General features: G+C 47.5%; 6 protein-coding genes across 6 annotated transcripts; 4 read left to right on the top strand and 2 right to left on the bottom strand. All coding sequences in view use genetic code 12, as the record gives it.

Moving 5' to 3' along the window:
* Positions 1-56: 56 nt before the first annotated feature.
* CXQ85_004968 (uncharacterized protein) lies at positions 57-1,241 on the top strand (the record flags this gene model as incomplete). The annotated part of the gene is made up of 1 exon (XM_025488573.1): positions 57-1,241. One exon carries the CDS (start codon positions 57-59, stop codon positions 1,239-1,241), a length of 1,185 nt encoding a protein of 394 aa, XP_025343340.1.
* Positions 1,242-2,753: 1,512 nt separating this feature from the next.
* Positions 2,754-4,235, top strand: CXQ85_004967 (uncharacterized protein; the record flags this gene model as incomplete). Its single annotated transcript, XM_025488572.1, has 1 exon — positions 2,754-4,235. The coding sequence occupies one exon, from the start codon at positions 2,754-2,756 to the stop codon at positions 4,233-4,235; it is 1,482 nt and encodes a 493-aa protein (XP_025343339.1).
* A 1,177-nt stretch (positions 4,236-5,412) lies between these two features.
* Positions 5,413-6,821, top strand: SIP5 (Sip5p; the record flags this gene model as incomplete). The annotated part of the gene is made up of 2 exons (XM_025488571.1): positions 5,413-6,086; positions 6,131-6,821. The coding sequence occupies 2 exons, from the start codon at positions 5,413-5,415 to the stop codon at positions 6,819-6,821; spliced, it is 1,365 nt and encodes a 454-aa protein (XP_025343338.1).
* Positions 6,822-7,839: 1,018 nt separating this feature from the next.
* Positions 7,840-9,230, top strand: CXQ85_004965 (uncharacterized protein; the record flags this gene model as incomplete). The annotated part of the gene is made up of 2 exons (XM_025488570.1): positions 7,840-8,732; positions 8,765-9,230. The coding sequence occupies 2 exons, from the start codon at positions 7,840-7,842 to the stop codon at positions 9,228-9,230; spliced, it is 1,359 nt and encodes a 452-aa protein (XP_025343337.1).
* A 57-nt stretch (positions 9,231-9,287) lies between these two features.
* HST7 (mitogen-activated protein kinase kinase) lies at positions 9,288-10,703 on the bottom strand (the record flags this gene model as incomplete). The annotated part of the gene is made up of 1 exon (XM_025488569.1): positions 9,288-10,703. One exon carries the CDS (start codon positions 10,701-10,703, stop codon positions 9,288-9,290), a length of 1,416 nt encoding a protein of 471 aa, XP_025343336.1.
* Positions 10,704-12,394: 1,691 nt separating this feature from the next.
* On the bottom strand, positions 12,395-14,011 carry WOR3 (Wor3p; the record flags this gene model as incomplete). The annotated part of the gene is made up of 2 exons (XM_025488568.1): positions 12,395-13,783; positions 13,877-14,011. The coding sequence occupies 2 exons, from the start codon at positions 14,009-14,011 to the stop codon at positions 12,395-12,397; spliced, it is 1,524 nt and encodes a 507-aa protein (XP_025343335.1).
* Between the last annotated feature and the right edge of the window lie 6,978 nt (positions 14,012-20,989).

Raw genomic sequence — 20,989 nt, 5'->3', positions numbered from 1 at the left:
TCAATTCTTCACCACCTACATTCGTTTTCCACCTTTCAGGTCTCCATTAAGAAGCTATGAAGTTCAGCCAGTCTGCTTTACTTGCCACTTTGGCTACCACTGCTGTTGTCAATGCCGCTCCAGCCCAGGTCCACGAGGGTTCCTCGGAGGTTGCCGCTCACGGTAACGCTCTCGCCAAGAGAGAGAGCTTGGAGAGTGCTTTGATGCAATTGAAAGAATTGGATGAAATGAGAGTCAAGAGACAAGACATGGACCTGGAGTTGTCCGAGAGAGAGTACAAGATTGTCACTGAGGTGTTGAGCGCCATCAACGACACCAACTTGGCTCCTACCGTGTTGAAGTTCTTTGTCACCCAGCCAACCTTGAGAAAGATTGCCATCAATGCCATCACCTTTGTTATCAGAAACGCCAGCATCAACTTGACCACTTTGGTTAAGGCTTTGGTTGACTCTGGTTTGCTTAGCAGAGTGCTTACTGACGCTCTCAGCGACTGTGAGGTCTACGTTTCTGTCATTGGTATTGCTACCGATGTCATCAGAGCTCTTCTTGGCAGAATCTTCAGCAAGCGTGAGCTTCTCGGTGTTGGTGAGGACGATATCCTTACCCACGAGCAGACCATTGAGCTCTTGAAGAAGGACGGCTTGATGCAACCAAGCATGCTCCAGGACAAGAGAGCTCTTGACCTCGATGTTGGTGACATTGTCAACAACTTGTTGGAGAGTTTGGCCAACTCTGGTTTGGCTTCCTCTGTCGTTATTGCTGTTCTTACCGACCCAGCTTTCATTGACTTTGGTGCTGACTTGATCAAGGAAATCATGGACGGTCCATCTCCAGGTATTGGTCTTAGCGACCTTGTCCTGGCTGTCACCCAGTCTGGTCTTATCCCAGAATTGCTCAAGACTCTTCTCAACACCGACACTTTGGCTACTATCGGCCAGAACGTTCTTAAGGCTGTGTCTGGTCGTTGTGGTGACGGTAGCAGCGGTGCTATTACTACCACCACCACCCGTTCGTCTGCTGCAGCTGCTCCAACCACTTATATTGGTTCTGCTACCATTGTCCCAATTGACACTAGCGCAACCACTAAAGCAACTACTGCCTCTAAGGTCGACGTGGACACTGTCTACACCACTGTCAACAAGCAGAGTAAGACTCTTGCTGGCGAGGCCACCTCTATCGCTGACCCATGTGAGACAGCTTACAACAAGAGAGAATTCAAGAAGCTTCGGTTGAACTACTAAGAGTGGCGCTAGTCGTTGCTCTTGATCCATTCACGCTTTACGGTTTACAAATCTCTTTGATTCTTCTTGCGCACATTCTTATGCTTTCGTTTTGATACCTGTACTTTAATATTACTTTCTTTGGATTACATATGAACAAACTCGTATGGGACTGGTCTGTAGAGTAGAAGACCTTTTTGGATAACGAAATGCCGAAGAGTATAAACAAGATTTGCTGGCATAATTAGGCGGGACCGTGCTTTTTGTGTGTGGTAAGTGAAAAGTTTAACAAACACTTATGGCCATTGTAGAACCAGTTTTGTGACACTTATAAAGTTTAGATCTTGCAAATAAAGTTTACAAATTTTTACCGAAACCCGGCAAATCCACTCGGCAGAAGCCGGCAGCGCAAATAAGTAAAGTGTCTTAAGCTTTAAACCACTTTCACTTGCTTAACCATGGTACATACCACTCAGAAGGGACAAAGACAGGGTAGCTGGTTGAATCATGAAAACGTCAAACTGAGACAAAACCAAACCTTCCATGTGGACCAAGCGACCTCGCTTAAGCCAAACCAGCCGCCCATTTCACACTTCTGTATTTTCCTTTCTTCAGAAAAAGCATCCTCAAGCTTTCTCCATACTTCCACCAACCAGCAACCATCAAACTACCTAATCTCTACGATCTCTTTAAACAATGAAATCTCTTACTTTTCCTCTCACACTCTCTCAATCCTCTCAAATCCTCTCTCAACATCTACGATCTCTTACATTTACTCTTTACGAATTGGGAGAGACGCCCAGCCATGGCTGCAAATGGCTGCGAAAAGGGCTCCTGCTGGCTGGAAAGTCATCTTGCCTAATGCGGACCAACCCAGCGTGCGTCCTGCAGGTGCACCCTTTCCATCAACAAAGAGATCCCTAAGGGTCCACCACGAAACGACCAAAAGACCTTTAAAATGGTCGAAAAAGTAAAGATATACTTTCTAGACCGCCCCGTTTATACGATGTAGTTTTTTCCCCGGCTTTTTTACGCCCCGTTTGGGCCCCAAGCCTTCATGCCTCTCCCGCTGTGCATGCAAGTAATAGGCCTAATTAGGAAACAACATAAACATGGTACCGATGCATCCAAACAAGCTGGAGTTTCTGAACATGGAACGGCGAGGAACCCAGGGCATTTACATATAACAGATTTCATTGTGGTACTTGTTGGCGATTTGCAAAAAAACCACTTACCAACTACTTTCTTTCACTGTCCCGTTTAGGCCTTGTTTTAGGCGTCCTTTCGTTTCTCCATTCAGACCCTCCCAGCCACTTCTGGCTCATATACCCTTTGATACCCATTCATTGATATTTGTTCATTTATTTTTATTTCACTGACAACACCTTGTCAGAGTCTTTCGTTCATCCGTTCTTAGTCCCTTTAGGCTTCTACAGAACTACTTCCCATTAACCTTTCACTAAAGGTACCTGTCAAACTTAGTTTGGCCTTTTATACTCCACAAACAGACCTTCCCTCCATCTGGCATGAGCAATGGGCAAAAATGGTAAAAGACGATCGCTACAAAGCCTATTTGGCAGTCCTGACAGAACAAGAACTGGTGTAGCCCAGGTGGCTCGTACTGGTTCTGCTTCTCAGGTAAGGCCTCCTCGTGCAATGGCAGATATACATCCTTTTACAGCTTCCATGAACCTGTTGGTGTCTTCGCAAGCTGCTGTCAGTGTGGACGAGTTTGCAGACACAGACTCAGGTCTGTCTAACCATTCTGGTATTTCAGGCCATTCGAAAGCTGAAGCACAAGACGCAGAAACTATATATTCGATTATTTCAGGTTATGAAGACGAAGACCGCAGAGAGTCGAATTTCGTGTTTATGGAAGACTTTAGTCACAACTCTGGTAGTCCAGATAAGACCAGAGCTTCTGCTAGTTCTGGCGATACCGAACCCAATGCCGCTGGAACGACTTTTGGCAGTCCCCAGGAAACTACAGCTTCTTATAATACCCCTCATGCTAGTGTCCAGGGCTCCAGTTCATACCACCAGTCCATGTCCAGTGCTGAGCTTCTAGGACGTCTACGGAGCGTTGAAGTTGGCAGTAATAGCGGCAGTAATAGTGGCAGCAGCGGTAGAGGCAGGTTCAGTGGCTCTAGTCGTTCGCTGAACTCCCGTGGAGGTTCCAGAGTCAGTTTCAGTACTAGATCTAGAGACTCCCGAGGCATTAATAACCTTACAGCAGGTATAGACTCGTCCTCAGGGCTTCCCGTGACGCTATACACTGTCCAAGACGCTGAACACCAGCCTAACAGATGGTCGCTCTTTGCTAAGAACGGTGCTCCCCAGCAAGAAGTGCCTCCAGTGCCTGGTGAAGGCAGTCTGAGTTCCAACTCGGCACCAGACTCTCAGCGCAATTCCAGAACGGTGTTCTCGCCTTCAAAGGTCGAACCAGCCCATTATGGACCGTTTTCTGGAAGTGCTAGCGACCATCCTCACCACAGTGTTGCTACTGTTTCCACCAGAGTGCTTGAAAACGAACATGGAACAATGAGCGACCGTTCTGTGATCTTTGGCGTAGAAGGTCAAAGCACACCATACGGTTCAGCTCCCGCTCTGCCCCAGTCGTCCAGAGTCACCGATACTGAAAGCAGACGGTCTGCCCATAATGACATGTACGCAGACGATTCAAGCGACTTGTACAACTACGATATCGAAAAGAGTGCTGCTTTCCTTCAAGACGACGAAGCACACACTGCTCAGCCGTGGGCTAAATGGGCCCTTTTAATGATCATGGGTTTGGTGGCAGTGCCTATTTACTTCTTGCTTGCATTTGGATACTTCGATTTCGGAGGATACCGTAACTACTTACCCAGAGTACCGTTTGGCCCAGTCAACCGCCGGTACTTTGCATGCTACACCTACTGGCAGAAACTCTGGAGTTTTGTCATTGGCTTAATCTGGTTGTGTCTTGTATTTGCAGCCATCGCCATAGCATTTGGCCTACGAGCCAGGTTTCACTAGAGACACTCAGACGACACTGCGTCTCCCCTATAATAGTACTTTTCGTCTGGACGGCGTCTCAGACGATGTATATAACGAGAAACGACCTTCATTGCACATGCTGTAGTAGTACGAAATTTTTGGGTGCTGCCCCTTTCGTAATACAACTACCAACCTTTTGTTCTCCTCGTTCCCCAGCACCCTACCGAAATGGATGTTCCGCCTCGTAATTATCACAGGAATTAATCAACAGACGCTGAACAGCTTATTCTTCCATTTGCCCATTCCGCAACCATTAAACCACCACTAGATTACCTTCAAACGCGCAATAGAAGAAATCCACTTATACCAATAAATTCACCTCTTTTCAAGCAAAAAATCAACATCTTTTACGAAACCAAAAAGTATCGTAACCGGCCAAACCTTATCTTTAAAGCATTCCCCTTACCTACACTAGTAATGTGCGACACTTTTGGACTCTTTGCTTGAAATAACACAAAACACCACAGCAATAAAGAGAAACTTTGGCTATTTATCCGAATTCAAGAGAAAGTGTCTCAGACCAGGGAATGCCCGGAAATCGCAACTTCTGAGACATGTAGTAGTTTTTGCCGGGCTCCGAGTGTGGTAAAGCCGAGAACGCCGAAGTTCGAGAAAAAGTTGCCAAAAGTGACTTTCTTTAGTGAAGAAGTACATTTACTGAGCCACGAAGGTTCCTTAAATCCGGATTTTCCTCTAACGCCTACGATCTGGTAGAAGTAGGTTGACTTCCTCGGCACATACTCGGTATTCGTCTGGAGATTGGACTGCATACACTGCTCCTCAGCCTCTCACACAACCCCTATCGAGGGGCCCAAAATGGAAGAACAAAGGCAATTTAGGGATATCACTGAGTAGAGAATGTCTTGATTAACGTACCATCCAAATTTCAACCTCGTAGGCCGCCGGTGGCGCCCACAAGGTTGGACTGAATGTACATCACGTGCGCGCTCACCTGACTCGGCTCAGTTCACCCCCACGCCAGCAACGACTCTCCCTCTACTACATCACCTTACAAACCTCAGGTGCCCAGTACCTTTTATAACCTTCCCACTGCATCTGCTTCAGCATATAAGCATACTTTCCCATATCCACCGCCAACCCACCCGTTGGTTCCCCACATACATCCAACTCCACACATCTAACATATCATATCACTATGGGTAACGTCCCCACCAAAGAAGCCAGATCCAGGTCTTCGTCAGTTGGCGGTTCCCACAGTAACAGTCACAACCGTTCGTCTAGAAGGCACACTACACTGTCGCTTCTTGAAAATGCCGGATTCATGGTTTACAGCGGTTCAGGCTCAAGTGGTAGCCATGGAAAGCTGCTGCGGCTGGCCGAAGAGAGATTACGGACCAAAGAAGCACATCTAATGGATCTCATCATCAGGTACGAGGAGAACGTCGACGGAGGGTTTTTGGCGCCTCACGGGATCTATAAGCTGAACTTGGACTATAACACAGAGATCGTACGCGGGCTTATAGTGGATAGACGAATAGCGCCTTTCTTTACGCCACTCCAGGACTTTGATTCGTCGTGGACGGACGAGGAGGTCACTACGATTGCTTCCCAGCTACCTCTCCATGCTATTGACCAGGCGTACTCAGACGAGGAAGAGCCAGACGACGCAGATAACCATAAGATCCACCTTCTGGCGAATTATTTCCGCAGACAAGAGCAAAAGAAGAAGGTCAGAGAGCTTGTGGCGAGCCTGAAGGATCTTCAGAAGCGTCACGAGGTGGAGTTTATGGACGCAAAGCAGTCGGGCCAGCCAGACCAGAACGTTCCCTCCAAAGAGCTTCTTTTAAAGCTTTATCGTCACTCGTCCGAGTGTCCGATCTGTTTCTTTACTTCCCGCCATACTTAAACGTCAGTCGCTGTTGTGGACAGCCCATCTGCAGCGAATGTTTCGTCCAGATCAAGCGTCTTGATCCACATCCTCCACACGACGACATGAGCAACGAGAACAAAGCGGAACTTCCCCATACACTCATCTCGGAATACGCCAATTGTCCCTTTTGCGCTATGCCCAACTTTGGCGTGACGTACGACCATCCAAAGGACTTAAGCGTCGGCATTGGCGGTGTCACTTCTCCCGCATATTACAAAGGTGAAGAAGAACATGTACCTGACGAAGCGGTTCTGTCATCTGAAGAAACACCCGGCACGCCACCGAAATCACCATCGGCGCCAATTCTGCGTACCGCCAGCCCTACGAAACCAAAGCCAAAACAAAGAAGATCGTCTGTGCCCGCAGACGCTGCTGGAGTGGTCACCACCGACTACATACGGCCCGACTGGGAACAGAAATTGGCCAGTGCCAAAAGCAAATTGGCCCGCCGTGCTGCCACAGCCAGTGCCATTCACGCATCGAATCTTATCGTGGACGACGGCAGCGGCGGAAGCGCATCGAGGAATCAGAACAGCAGCGATAGCAGCAACAACAATAACAATAACCAAAACTACCGGTACTTACAGTCGATCGAAGACCGGATGATTGAGGAAGCCATGAGGCTTTCGTTGGCAGACGAGGAGGAAAGAAAGAAGAAAAAGCAGGACAGGTAGAGAGGAAAAGGAAACACATACAAACAGGGGAGAGGTTTTATATTCGGATATATTGATGCACGATATGACGCGAGCCCAAGGGGGCACGTAGGAAGACAGTCCCGTTCCGTGGCGTCGGCAATAACCACGGGCTGGACAAGGCTTGGAAATTAGGGTATTTTTGGTGGAGTCTGGCCAATGGACACAGCTCGTCAACGGTTTTCCTGATTCAGAAAGGCCGCATGGTATAATGGCTTGTGAGTGCGTTTACGGACTGACACAAAGCTGAAACAAAACATGGGAAAACCGAAGAAACAAGGAAACTACAAGAAAAAAGCGAATTTCGAACAAACGACATGGGCTAGACGAATTTGCCTTCAACCAGTTCGTCCACATCTGGCAATGTTATTGGAGGAGAGTGGCTGCAAAATGCTAATGCTAAATGTTTATTCAGACCCTCCAGGCCTGCACGCACCGCCATGCCAACCACCAACCACCAACCACCATCCACCAGGTATCCTGGTATTAGCGCTTCCGCATTGCCATGTCTCGAATCCGATCCTTCGGTGCCGTTGGCAAATTTGCTCTTCCAGCATTAGCCATGAAAATGGCACCCTCGGTTCGCCAAAAAGAACATTGAAAAAATAATACCCCACCACGCGTCAGCACTGAAAATTTCCATCCCCAGGCCAAATCCAAACCCAAGTCAATTAATCTTTTAGGTCAATCCAGCACCTTCCGTTTTGGTCATTCCCGCCAAACTTCCTCCACTTGACATTCTCCTAAGCCGCTTGCGCCTCGAGAAAACACCCGAAATGGCCGTCTAAGCGAGTGCCTCTGTTTATTAAGGCCCTTTATTTTTTTTGTCCTCATCCACCAGCAGCCGCACTATGCTGTCTCCTGTACTCGAATATGAATTACTGCTTTAGTGCAACGGCCATCGACAACAATACGGTTGCTTTTGGATTCTGGGTCCTTTTTTTGGCTTATATATCCTGGAACGTTCCCTGCCTGGACCTTTTTTTTTTTTGTTAACGCCATGACGCTAACGGTGTCTGACTCGTCGTTGGTTACTGACATGGCAACGCATGCGCCGTACTGGAAGACGAGTACGGTGAACCTGCTACCGATTCGAAGGTGCTTGCAAAGTTCAGGGAAACTCAGGGAGTCGGTGATCCACTTGAACTCGCTCCTGGTGTCTGGGAATGACGCTCTACTACGCGTCAGACACGTTGCTGTTGATTATACTCGAGACTTTGCGCTGGTGGACCAGGGAGTGGTGCCTGGCTCGAGAATAGTGGCTAAGTTGGCGCTGCTGCCGTTGAAATTAAGAGATTCGGAGCTCTCCGCTTCCGATAAGCTATTTGTGTTTCCTGTTTCGGCCTGCTGGATTCAGTGCCCTGACGACCCGTGTAAGAACTGCCTACATCTTCTACACTTGGACTTTGACGCTTACGAAACACATAGGCGGTTTCCGTGCCTACGAGAGTTGGTTTATGGGCGGACAATTGACGGCGGTTTACAGGATTATATCCGTGTGGCTGCGCCAGAACTGTCTTTGGTGAAGGTACCTTCGCTGGTGTCTCTCCACGACTGCTGCTTCTTGACGGACATATCGCTACCGTTTTATTCGTTTTGCAAAGATCATTTGCTTGGGATGTTGGCTCGGGAGCCGCATGCTCGGGTTCTTGTCATTTTGAACGATGCTGCCAAGGAAGCAAACGATTGTCTTTTGGTAATCAACCATTTGGACTTGGAACACCTTTTTGTCACTTTTGTCGATATGGAAAGGCTTCGTAAGAACCCTGCGTTGGTGCTTAACGATTATGCTAACGAGTTTCATCATGTTCTCGTGTTTGCGCCTGGTGCTGATGCCATCAATGCTGCTCTAGCCATGAGTGTGAAGACGAAACTTGAATCGACAAAGCTGCGGTATAGCATTGCACTTTTTGGAACCAACGCAGATGCAAAGGTAATGGCCCCGAGGATAAAACTATCTACAGAGTGAAACTCTCTTACAAAGATAAGTTCTTGATGGAGGAGCTTATACAGACGTTATCGACATTTAGCAATACCTCCACCAAATCCAAGAAACCTTTACGGTCAATGAGTATGGGAACGCTTAGTTCTGAGGATCTGTATACGAATACTGCTGCCGATGAAGATCTGAAGAAGAAACTTCGTTTCAAGAAAGAAGCTGAGGTTGTCACTCCAAGACTGCCAAGGACACACATTTCATGGCTTTATTGTGATGACGACTACAAGCTTTGCACAGAAGAGGAAAGCGAATGTTCGCTATCAAGGTGCCATGCAACAACAGACATTAATCGATTAATCAGGCAGAAATGCCGAACAAGACGTGTTTTCTACACTAATAGGCCGGCGTGCCACAAGAAAATGAACGCGTTTATATTTGCTAGCGACCAATGATGGTCGTTATGCTTGGGAAGGATAGAATGACTTATGAATTTGAATGTAGTAGAAGACCTAGTTTGCGTCTTGCTCGTTTTTCTCTTTGTTCCGTTTCCGGATAATCTTGGCCCATGCCTTGACGTCTTTGTCGTAGAGACCTTCAGGAACACCTTTCAAGAAACCCAGTTCGTCGTCGAGAAGTTCCTGAGGCGATTTTCTCTTGGAATCGTCTTTCACCAAACACGATTCGATGAAAGTACACAATTCCTTTTCGTATGGTGCACCAGTGACTCTGTTGGTTTTGTTCGATAGACATGGAGGGTCTTCATTGACAATGCGCTGGAGCAAATCCAAAATACCTTCGGGACCTGCCGTCTTGGATTTGTCGCCCAGCTCGTCGTCATCGACCCATATGCTTTTTCCTGTTGCAAGCTCATAGAGCATGAGGCCCATAGACCAGATATCAGACTTGACGCCGTATGTGAGACCCTGAATACGTTCTGGAGACATGTAAGTGGAAGTGCCCACAAAAGTGTCGGCCATGAGAATAGAATTGGTAAGTTCACGCGAGACGCCAAAGTCACAAAGCTTGAACTCGCCTTTATGCGTCATCAATACGTTCGATGGCTTGATATCACGATGAATGATCTTATGGGTGTTGTATAAATATGTGAGACCCGAAAGGATCAGGAACAGGGCTTTTTTAAGGACAGGCAATGGGAATTGGCGATTGTCACATAACGAAAGGATACGATCTAGCGCTCCACAGTTACAGTATTCCATGCAAAGAACGATAGAGTTATTGGGCCGAAGAAAAGCCCCATAGAACTCAATGATGTATGGAGACCTGACCTCGTGCATGATTCGTAATTCACGAATGATTTGCGTTTGGACATCCTGTTTGCTCTCGATATGAATGATCTTACGGGCCATGGTCTTCTGCAGCGGGACATGTAGCACTTTCAGCACCACGCCCGAGTTACCCAGCCCCAAGTCTTTCAAATGCACAAAGTTCTCGTCCTTAAGGTTATACCCAGACGAGCCGTAGGTTGTAGCCACGGGCGAGGCCGAGCCCAAGATGGGCAACTTCTGGTCCCGAGGCGAAGGCGTATACACGGATTTCGTAGGCAGAATGGAGCTGATCACGGTCTGGCGTTTTCTATTCATCGCTGCAGGGTCTGCTGGCTGCTGGTCCAGGATATCTAGCGTTTTTAGCGAGTTCATGAGGTTCAGCTGAGCAGGCTTGTTTGCCTTATCAAGATTCAACAACGGCGCTGGCCTGACCTTCTTCTTCTTCAGCTGAAGCTTCAAGTTCTGAAACCGTGACATTTCAGCAGCAGATACATCACTATGCGGGCTTGTAGGCGAAGCTAGAGCAAACGCCGTAGGTCTGTTGCCAGCTTCAGCAGCGTTCAAAGGCGGCGGCACCGGCGGGAGATCCTTATCCCTATTTGACGAAAGCGACGTCTGGGAAGAGTTATTCAGCTGCATTTAGCAGGTCAATGCAAAAAGTGAAAAATAGCAAAAAAGCAAAAAAAAAAAAAAAAAAGGATGATGTTTCAAGAAAGCTCAGGCTGAAGCACCAGTCGAATGCAGATATAAAAAAAGGAAAGGCTGGGGGAAATGCAAAAAGTGTAAATCTGGTAACGCTGGGGACGGGCCGGCGTTTGGGCAGGCAATGGGTTGGGGGAAAAGTGGAAAGTAAAGGGGGAGGTTGGGCGAGAATGTGAGAGGATTATGGGTTGTCTTAAGTTGATGGTGGAGTGCAGGGGAGCCGCTTGGGACCAGAGGGTTGATTTGGTGTTCTGGGACGGGGAGAGGTGGGAGAAGGAAATGGAGGGTAGATTTGTAATCAGGGAGGGTTGAGGAATCTGGTGGTTTTTTTTTCTGGCTGATTTTGGGCTGTTTTGGTGGTTTTTGATGGTGGTTGTTCTGGCGCAGTTCAGTAGCAACTGGTAGGAGCAACGAAGATACGAAGAGAGGGGAACCTCGAGGCCAAGAGAGGGCAGAGGTGGGTTCAGACGAAAAAGAGGAAGTTAGAGGTTGGTGGTTTTTTGTTTGGTGGGGGAAGGAAGGCGGTTGGTGGAGAGTTGGTGGTCCTCTCTAATGGCTGCAACTTCATACACTGAATGGAGCAGTTGACAGCCACCAACATGAAAAGGCGTAAAGGAAACCAAAAAAGTCGACGATTTTGCTTTTTCGGGCCGGGGGCTGATCTCGCCAAGCTGCCATTGAACGATTTAGTCCTTGCGTTTCAAAGCGGTATGGCCTCTAAGCAAGCCATATTCCCGTTTTGAGGGTTTATCAACAGACAAAGATACATAGAGAATGGGAAGTGGCTGGGAACGGGAAAGATTGGGTTTGAATTTGTTTGTTTATTTACCGTGTCAGCTTGGTATGTTTTCTTTGGAGGGGGTTTGGTCTGGGGATATATCTTGCTCAAGATCTTAAAGCAGCAAGATTAGCGTTGCTACAGGTTCCAATTGCTTGTTGAGGTTGGAGGGAAGCAGGGCGAGTGGGGTTGGTTCGGGAGATAAGAAGGGCAGGTGTGGCTGCCCAGGGAGGTATTTGATTGGTTCAGGTTAGGTTGGAGAGTGGTAAAGGGTGGTCAGGGTTGATGGATGTGACTGGTGGATATGGGTTGGGTAAAGGACGAGGGAAGAGGGAAGAAGGAAGGTGATTTGGAAGAGGGAGAGGTGAAGTGGACGCTTTGGGGTTTTACTATTGGGGCTAGTAGTGGTGGCTTTTTGTCTAGCTGTGGTTCCTATATAAATAAATGGTGTATGCCTAAGAAGACATGAGCAGTCTGACTAACAGAAGAACCTAACAGCACAAAGTCTAACAAATATAGTCATTTCAATTACCTACAACTTCTTTACTTGGGCCCACGTTTCTACTATACTTGGCTGATGCTTAGATTACATTACATTAAAGCGATAGAACGATAAATAAACGGCAGCAACTTAAACACACCAGTCTCATCGAAACAACAGGCTCGTGTCCGACCAATTCCATCGCTAAACTGTTGAATAGGACGATCATTGAGCCTTTTCCATTCGGACTTCACGTCCACTTTTCCGACAATGGCCATCACATTCTCGCTCTTGGCCAGACAAAGCTGCATTATTCTTTTGGATTAGTGTTCTGGCACGCTATTATGCTAACTTAAGACCGTGCCGTGTCTATTGAAGACGGCCACGGGCAGAGAATTGCAGCTGTTGCAGATTCTGCTGGTCCTGGTTCTGTGACATGCCCATGGGCTGGGGCAAGTGTTGGACCATTGGTTGGTTGAACTGGGCATAGTAGTCCTGGCCCATCTGGCCCATCTGATTCATGTGGTTCATTGGGTACTGGCTCATCAGGCTCTGGCCCAACGGGTTGCTCATCAGGCTCTGGCCCATTTGCTGGCCCATTTGACCCATCAGTCCCATCATGGCAGCCTGGCCGGCGGGAACAAAGTTCACAGGAGGGGCGCCCATAGAATCAGGCATCGATAAAGTGTTTGAATCGCTAGAAGGCTCAGAAGGCGACAACGATGAAGCTCCCTTCTTCTTCTTTTGACGGCACGAAGTGCACACTTTATGTTTACCTTGCTGAGACGGGTCCAACGCTTTGGCACAACGATTACAGTTACCCATCCGTTCAAGATTGGTTCGCCTGATTTTATCATTCTCTCGGCACCGCTGGCACACCTTAAACAGCCCAGACAGCGCCCGGCGGTCGCCAGTGCCGTCGCCCATGATCAGAGCACCTATCGGGCCCAGACAGTGCACACACTTGCCCTGAGCAGCCCTATTGGCCTTTCGTAGCCGTAGACTCTCCCTACACTGCGGGCAAAGCACATAGTTCTGTTCCTCTTCCGAGATGGTGCCTCCGCATCGCCGACAAGCACCCTGTTTATCCTTTGTTTTCTTCTGCCAGCGGCGAGATCTCTGTCTCTGGAGATCCCTACAGTGATGGCACAACTTGTAGATCTTGGGCTCCAGGTCCTTGCTGCCGTTTTTGCCCTTGACAAAGCTCTGAACAAAGTCTTTCTTGCACCTCAGGCATCTGGTGGTGATGGCATGCTCTCTATTTTCCACATCCTCCTTCCTGGCGTTCTTCTCTTGCACGTGAAGAGGCGGAATCAACAGCACAAGCCCATGATCCTCTTTCTTTGTTCTGGTTGTCGGACTAAAGTCTAAAGAACCCGATGACCCAGAAGGCTGTCCACCAGGCTGACCACCAGTTCCCGGCAGCAGCGACGACGCAGCACTGTGACTGCTGGCGTGACTCAGACTGGGCTCGTTAAACAGCTGCTTCAACTGAGGCACGTACCCACTCGGGTAGGCGTATAGACCTCTCATTCTGTTGTTTTGCAAGTCTCTGACCAGTGACATAGCGTCTTGAGGAACGCAGCGCGGGTCGTCGACATTACCAGAGAAGGGCATCTGCATAGGGTACGAAGGGAAGAAACCAGGGCCTCCGGGGCCTCCAGGACCTCCAGGACCTCCAGCGGGACCGCCAGGACCGCCATGACCAGTAAGGGCGCCAGGCCCATTGGGGGCAGCTAGACTGCCAGGCTGAGGGTTCTGGAGGTGTGGCGGAAGAGGAAGGCTGGAGGGAGGGTTGCCTGGGCCTGCAGCCATGGATAGGGTGTTTTGGATATTTTGGTGAGAAGGGACGGATTGGGGGAGTTGGTGGTGCTGCTGGAGCTGTGGATGGGGCGTGGGTTGAGGTTGGGTTGCGTTGGAGCCGTCGTTGGCGTAGTACTTGTCGATGGGCTGGTACTCCTGGCCCTGAAACACGCCTTGTTTCATGTGGTCTAGGGTTTCCACCGCGAAGTGATCCATGAGTTCAAAAGGAGGGAAGAGGTATGGGGCGTTGAGGGGAAGTGAAGGTTCTGGTGCTTATCTTGATCTGAGGGTTTTGTGATTTTGTTGTTTCGTGTTTATGTCAATTGGCTGGAGGTTCAATGGATATGGATATGTGTCCCGGGATTCGGGTCCCTGTTATTCGTGATGGACCAAAAACAAAAAAAGGTGCTGGGGCCAGGGGGAGACGGCTTCTTTAAATGGGTCAGAGATATACAGAGATACAGAGACTTGGAGAAGAAAAAAAAAAAAAATCAAAAAAAAAAAAAAAACGACTTAAAGACAGAGCATCTTATCCGCCGGCACTGCGATATCTGTAAGCTGTGAGCTGTGGGTTGTGCGTCTGTATGTATTCTGTGATGCAGGGAGTGCAGGTAGAACCCTCGGATTTGGTCGCTGCGTTCGCATTTTGGAGTTCCGGGGTGCCCCATGCCAACGTACCCCAAGAAAGTGACACTAACATGCTCATGTCTACTGGGAGCATCCTATTACTTTGTCGCTTTCTTAAGCTGTGCTTTGGTCTCCCCACCAACCTTCTATTGTTCTACCCCCGGTGGTGCACGGCAGCACTGAGGCCCTGCCGAACCACATGCTGCGCTCATGCACCCTCGCAGATTCGTGCATATGTGGAGGTCTGCTTGCATTTGGCCAATTGCCCTTAACCAGTGGCAGACACAACTAAGAAGGAAAGAAAAATGTACCGTTGCTAGAATTTCTCTCCAAGGCGAGAGAGGACCCTGTCGAACCCGTATTGGGCTGTTGCTGCTGGTCTAGCCACAAAATCACTTTTTACCTTTAGACGTCGTTTTTTGTTTCCATGTTTCATCTTTAGTCACCAAAGTCTGTTTTTTTTTTTTTTTTTCATGTGGTACTGACACTTGACTCTTTTTCTTTTCGGTTTGTTCGTTCAATCTGACTTTCACTGTACAAGAAGCGTCAGTGTGATTCAGGGTCTTTCGGTGTCTCCATGGGATCTTTTTTGTGTATGATTTTTTTTTTTTTTCTGTTTGTCTCATTTAACTCTCTGAGCAGAAATTCGTTTTTTCAAACTTTAAGCGATGTTGCTTTTAAGAAGCTTTTAGTTCAAAGTCCAGCTTTGCCTCTGCTTCTGTCAAGTATTATTTGCTCTCTCTCTCTCTCTCTCTCTCTCTCTCCTCGTAATCTGGGTCGGCATTGCCTGCTTTTTCTCTCCTTTGTTGCCTGGCGGTTAGAACTTCCCATATCAAGCTGCGAATGGGTGGAGGTCTGCCAAGTTGGAATTCTGGTCCTAGCAATTCCGTGGCCGTTGTTAAGTAGGAAGAAAAAAAAAATCACTTGTTTGGGTCACGGATGGATTTTCGGGGAGCCTGATTTGTTGGCAATTGGTAGCCATGGGTACTTCTAGGGTGTTTTCAAAAAAATATCACCAAAACCCTTCATCAAAACTATAATCTGGAACAACAACATCTGAAGATCCTCCGATCATTCTCGTACTTCATCTGCATACCCACTCCTTCTTTATCCTAATTTGTTCCATTGACTCGGCAATGCCTGACCCAAAAGATGTCCCATATCTTATTCGCCAACGGAATATTGGCTAAACCTTATATTATAAGCATCCCCCCTCTGCCAATGCTAGCCCCAGTCTTTTTAGCCTATTCTTTCTTAAGTCCATTTGCGTATCTGCCTTGTCAATTGTGCTTGCTCCCTACAGATATGGCCAGCCCAGTCCATATGTACAAGTCCCATTATCACTATTTGAACGAACCCTCCAAGCAACTCGGGTCCCACCATAAACAGCATCGACACTCAACACCTTCAGCCGTCATCCCTCGAGAGACTACCTCGAGCTGAGCCCGTGTCACCTTCCAAACCTTAATTACAATCGATAAAGTCTTCCCCAGGCAGATCCATTCTGTCTTCTGCGCTGGGCTCCTAATTAGCCCCAGGCATCAACCTTAGAGGTCCCACATCCAGTGTCCCACCGATCCCTGAGTTTAACGTTTTCTTCAGCCCGTTTTCTTCCTTAGAGCCACTTCCTCTTACTGTAAATCTGCACCACCTCGCCGAACCGGTACATTCCCAAAGCCACAAGACCAATGCCCACTCCACGAACACCACGCTGAAACCAAACTGGGTGTTTTCTCAAGTCCACCACGCCGTTCTTCCCTTTGAAGGGAAGCAGCAGCAAAAAGTACCCTCCTCCACCAAGACACGCCACCAGCTGCACGGCCGTACACGGCAAGCACTCTTCGTCGCTAAGGGGCCTAGAAGGAGGCGGGTTGAACACGTTGATGATGTTTGACATACCAGATACTGAAACAGACTGATGTTGGAGTAGGTTTAAGGTTGACGATTCAAGATGGGGTGGTTTAGCGATGGGAGGCTCTACGCAGGTCTGGCTGCCCTTAGTATAGACCAAGTAATGAAGCTGGCTGGGAGTAATTGAAGATATAGATTCTGTTTCTGAGTATCATTTAAGATTTGGTATCTGAGATCTGAGATATTCATTGGCAGTATGTGGCTTGGGAGGAGGTGGATCTGCTGAAGGTCGATCTGTTCTGGCTGCGAAACGGAAATAGACGGTTGAAGGTTGGATTACTGTGGCGACGATGTCAAGAAAAACGGGTCAATTTTGGCATCCTAGTCATTTTGAAGGCGAATTGGCTTGACATGCAAATTTTGGCGGCAATCGGTTGGGTTTGTGGTTGTTTATATCGGTGCCCTCCATTTGGGGAACCCAAAAAACCACCGTTTTGCCCTACGCCAAGCAGTCAGAATAACCAATCCACATACAATCCATGTCCCAAGACATTCCTAGACTTTGGTTCTGCCCTCCTGGCCGCCCAATTGTACTTGATAGACTATTTCTTCAGCCTCGAATAAAATCGAGGTTTCATCGACCCAAACAGGCGTTTCGCTTCCTCCCCAATCCGCTGTGGCTCCGTTTGCCTCCTATTTCTTATCGTCCATTCCTCCTCATTCCAAGCCTGCTGCTCCCAACCACGCTTCTCCTCCCTTCTCCTTCCTGACTCGCCAATAACCCACATCTAACCATTCTACAAACCAGAGAATTACCCACCTCGGCCATATCAAAACCACGACTCTTCTCAAAACCGGTCAAACTTTACCACCTCCAGCAGCGCCTCGAGCCCTCGAAACTCGAACAGTCTTCCGCGGGTAACGCCTGGCGCTTTATCTGATTGTGACTTTTGTGTGCTGCCGCAGGGTCTGGAAAGGACCAGGGCTCACTTCGACAGTAACACAAACAAACAGAAGAATTAAAAAAAGATTCATCGATTCAAACGCCCATATAATTCAGAAGCACCTCCAACTCCGCTGGAAAAACCAGGCCTTTTCCGGTGCGGCCAATGCCATATGCTTTTTTGTTCACCTTTTATTCCGTCTTTGTTTCCCTCAATGGCTCTTTGTTGGGTTTTCTTTCTCTCAGGTGGCTTCTTGTAAACGAAGATTGATAGCTTTGTCCACTTTTTCCGCTTGTTTTCTTTCTTTTGCAGCCAAGCCAGAAGCATTTCCTTCTTTGTGGCTGTAGCTGAGGTTGCCTAGAGAACACCCCTCCACTTGACATGAACATAAGCAATCTACATTACCCAATTTACACCACGGGCCTGCTTTCTTTGCCACATCCTTCTCTCCGTCGTATGTTCCTTCTTCGGCGACACCTCGGCTAAAGTTTGCTTTTTTGCTGTTTTTCCCTGGTTATGCTACTTTTTTTTTTTTTTTCTTCTTCTTTCTGCTGCTTTCCCTAATGTACCTCCTCTCTTTGTGTGGATTGTCCCTTTGCATTCGTAACTGTTGCGCTCTGCACGAGCTTTTGCCTGTTACATTTTGTTCGAGGCTGGTGACTCTGGAAACATGGTGTTTTACGTTGGACTTATCCCTACTTTCTGTTACAACGAGCTGTTTCAGAAGATGGGCTGCCCCCACGCCGCTTGCCCCGTGCTTGCCCCATTTCCTCCACCTTCAACCGCTACTACTTTCTCTTTGCTCTGCCTCTCCCCATTCTCAAACTCTATCTGTGATTTTGGCCTTGTCCAGATGCGCCCTGCGTGAGAACGCTGCTAGAGAAGTCTCAGCCACCCGCGCTTCAGCCTTTCATGCCATGTTTCATAAGTGGTTTCAGGTTTGGTGATACTTGAACCGGTGGTTTTTAAGCAGGTTGCAACATTTGGATTAGCTGATTGACCTTCGTCTCTACAATCTCTCCCACCACTTCTTCTCTCCCTCCCTCCCTCCCTCCCTCCGGACTTGTGTATGCAACGTTGCTACCGTGTTGCAAACCGTCGCTACCTGGCAAGCATTGTCTGCCCAACAATAGCGGTCACTGCCCACCGCAAGGCAGCTCCTCCTTACAACTGCCAAACGGTACCTATACCTCTTCCATTGTCAAAAAACAACAAAGCTACCATGCGCTGGTGCTGTGCCCCGGTCGCGTGCGGTTGTGTTTGCAACGTGGTGCTGGCTTCTGTGCTACGGTCTACAGGGTGGTGATTTTTTTTTTTTTTTTTCACTGGTAGCCTGGACCATTTGCATTGTAACGTTACCAAAACTTTTCGCCCTTTGGCCTGCTAAGAAAACTTTTTCAGAAGTCCTTCGCTTCTCCTTGCCCTCTTTGTTTCTACCCATGTCTTCCCAGCCTTGCCTATACTATCTTCTTTGTCACGCAAGGTCTAAGCGAGCCCTCTGATCTTCAGACCCTGCCTTTGGCTATTCTGGTTATGAGGCGGCTAGCATTGTCCGCTAGTGTTGCTTCTCGCAATTTCTTGCTCCTGTGACTCCCTCTACCCTCGGTCTCCCTTTGCAATACGAGTATGCATTTTGCTGCTGTGGTTATGTTCTCCCACCCTTTTCTCAGCAATCTCGCCTACGGTTTGGTTCTCGAGGTGGGCTCTGTTTGAAGCATTCTTTAATCTACCTGGCAAATCTCTACATCTATGGGCATCTGTAGCTACGAACCATCTTCAATCCTTCTCTGCCGCCGCCGATATAGATAAATCACGGCCACAGGATGTGCAATTGTCTTCGTCCAGTGCTTTTGTGCCATGTTTCTTTTTCTCGCTATCTTTCGTTCTTAGTCGGCGTAGGCTGCATTTTCATGATGCGGACCGTTTCTTCATATACGGAAAGGGATTGGCACTTTAGCCGAATACGTTTCTGCACAATCCACCCACCCGGGAATGTTCTTTTAGGCTTGTGCTACTCCATCAAATGCCTCAATCCCAAGGGTTTTCCCCTATCCTTGGATCACTTTTTAATTTAAGGTTTCTCTGCTTTCTATGCTGTTTTCGTATTTTCACTGATACGCTGTGGCCAGCTTATTGTTCTACATTCTCCAAACCTTTCCCAATCGACTCAAACCTGGTTTCGAGATATCTTTTAATAAAGAGGGGGAATGGTTATGGTGGTTACAAACTTTACCGCGGTCCATATGCTGCTTTGGTATTTATCCCTGGTTATGTTCTAGATTAGGGGATGGGTGTATTTATTCTTGACCATTCGGCTGCATCACGAAATTCACGTTCGCTCCATTTATTTTCTTTCCTTTTTTTTCAGGGTTTGTTGAGCTCAATGTTCTTTTTCATAGCCGGCTAGCGTAAGCGACCTCGGTCTTTCTTTTTCTTGCCTTATTTTTTTCAATCCATGTATTGGTCTTCTAGAAGACATGTGTTTCTTGTGGCTTAGTTCGATATGTCATTGCAAGGCTTCTAGCTCTCTTTTTGTAATGCAACATGAGAATGAAGGTTGTACATGTGGCTTGAACAGCCACACGAAAAGAATGAACGTTATATGTAGCTGTGGAAGCAGAAAAAAATTTTACAAAAAAAGAAATATGAAGAAATGAAGAGTTAGTGTAACCAAATCGATCAGTGTGCTTTGTGGAAGTCCAAACTGGCACTCGAAAGATCGAGACCGTCAGAGAACGGTGGATATGGATGATGAAGGCAGTTTGTGATTTAATTGGTTTGAGGGGAAAGTATGGGTTGTTATTGTGTCAATTAACGGTTTGTCTGGGTCAATCTAAAAATGCCCAATTAATGGTTTAACAGATAGAACCAGGATATTGTTGGATCGTCCACCTCACTGCCCATAATTGTTTCAATGAATAACAAGAATTGGACTATTTAGAGGGCAGTTGGCTTTTATCATTGAGTATCCCTTGCTGAGGAATTCACTGGGGAACTCAATGCTTTCTGGGAGGTTAATGGGATTAGCATTAAATCAAAGGACTATAATAATCTGTACCACAATTTCTATCATTTTAATCAATTCTCAACCCACAAAGATTCAATTGATTCAAAAACAAATAACTTATTAAGCTATATTCTATCAACTCATAACTTCTATGAGTTTATCTTCCCAAAATGAGGATTGTTCGTGATTATACTTCTGCTCCTAGAGCTATCCCAGTGAATCAACGGTTATATTCAATCATCCCTCCTTCCTGGACTCCAAAACAAGAAACAAAAAACCTAAAAACTTCCAACTAAGGAAATTATCCCATTTTCACTCCAGAAAGAGCAGATATCTCCTACCAGCACAAAGTCAACCCAGAAGCCATCAGACCACCACCGATCCATGACCTTCCCGTTTCCACCTCCCCAAAAATAAAAAAATTTCCAAAAACCCCAGGATCCCAATCCCAATCCCCAAATCCCTCCATCCATCTCTTCAACTCAAAAAGCCCTCCTTCCTCTGGTCCACCACTAGCCACCTCCCTCACCTACCCATTCCACCCACCTTACAACCAAAAAACCACAGTCAACACATAAAAAAAGTGGAAATTGTGAAACACGAGTTCCAAATCTGAAACACATCAATATCCTCAAATCTCTCCACATCTACCACATCCCTTACTGTAAGCCTCTCCTTCCCCAACTACCCTACCTCTTCCTACTTGCTCCCATACTCTATTTTTTTTTCGCA

Source organism: Candidozyma haemuli, assembly GCF_002926055.2.
Source record: "Candidozyma haemuli strain B11899 chromosome Unknown I_2014730914, whole genome shotgun sequence".
Taxonomy (NCBI): Eukaryota; Fungi; Ascomycota; class Pichiomycetes; order Serinales; family Metschnikowiaceae; genus Candidozyma; species Candidozyma haemuli.
The sequence above is the reverse complement of the archived record's forward strand: the minus strand, read 5'-3'. Positions and strand labels throughout refer to the sequence as shown.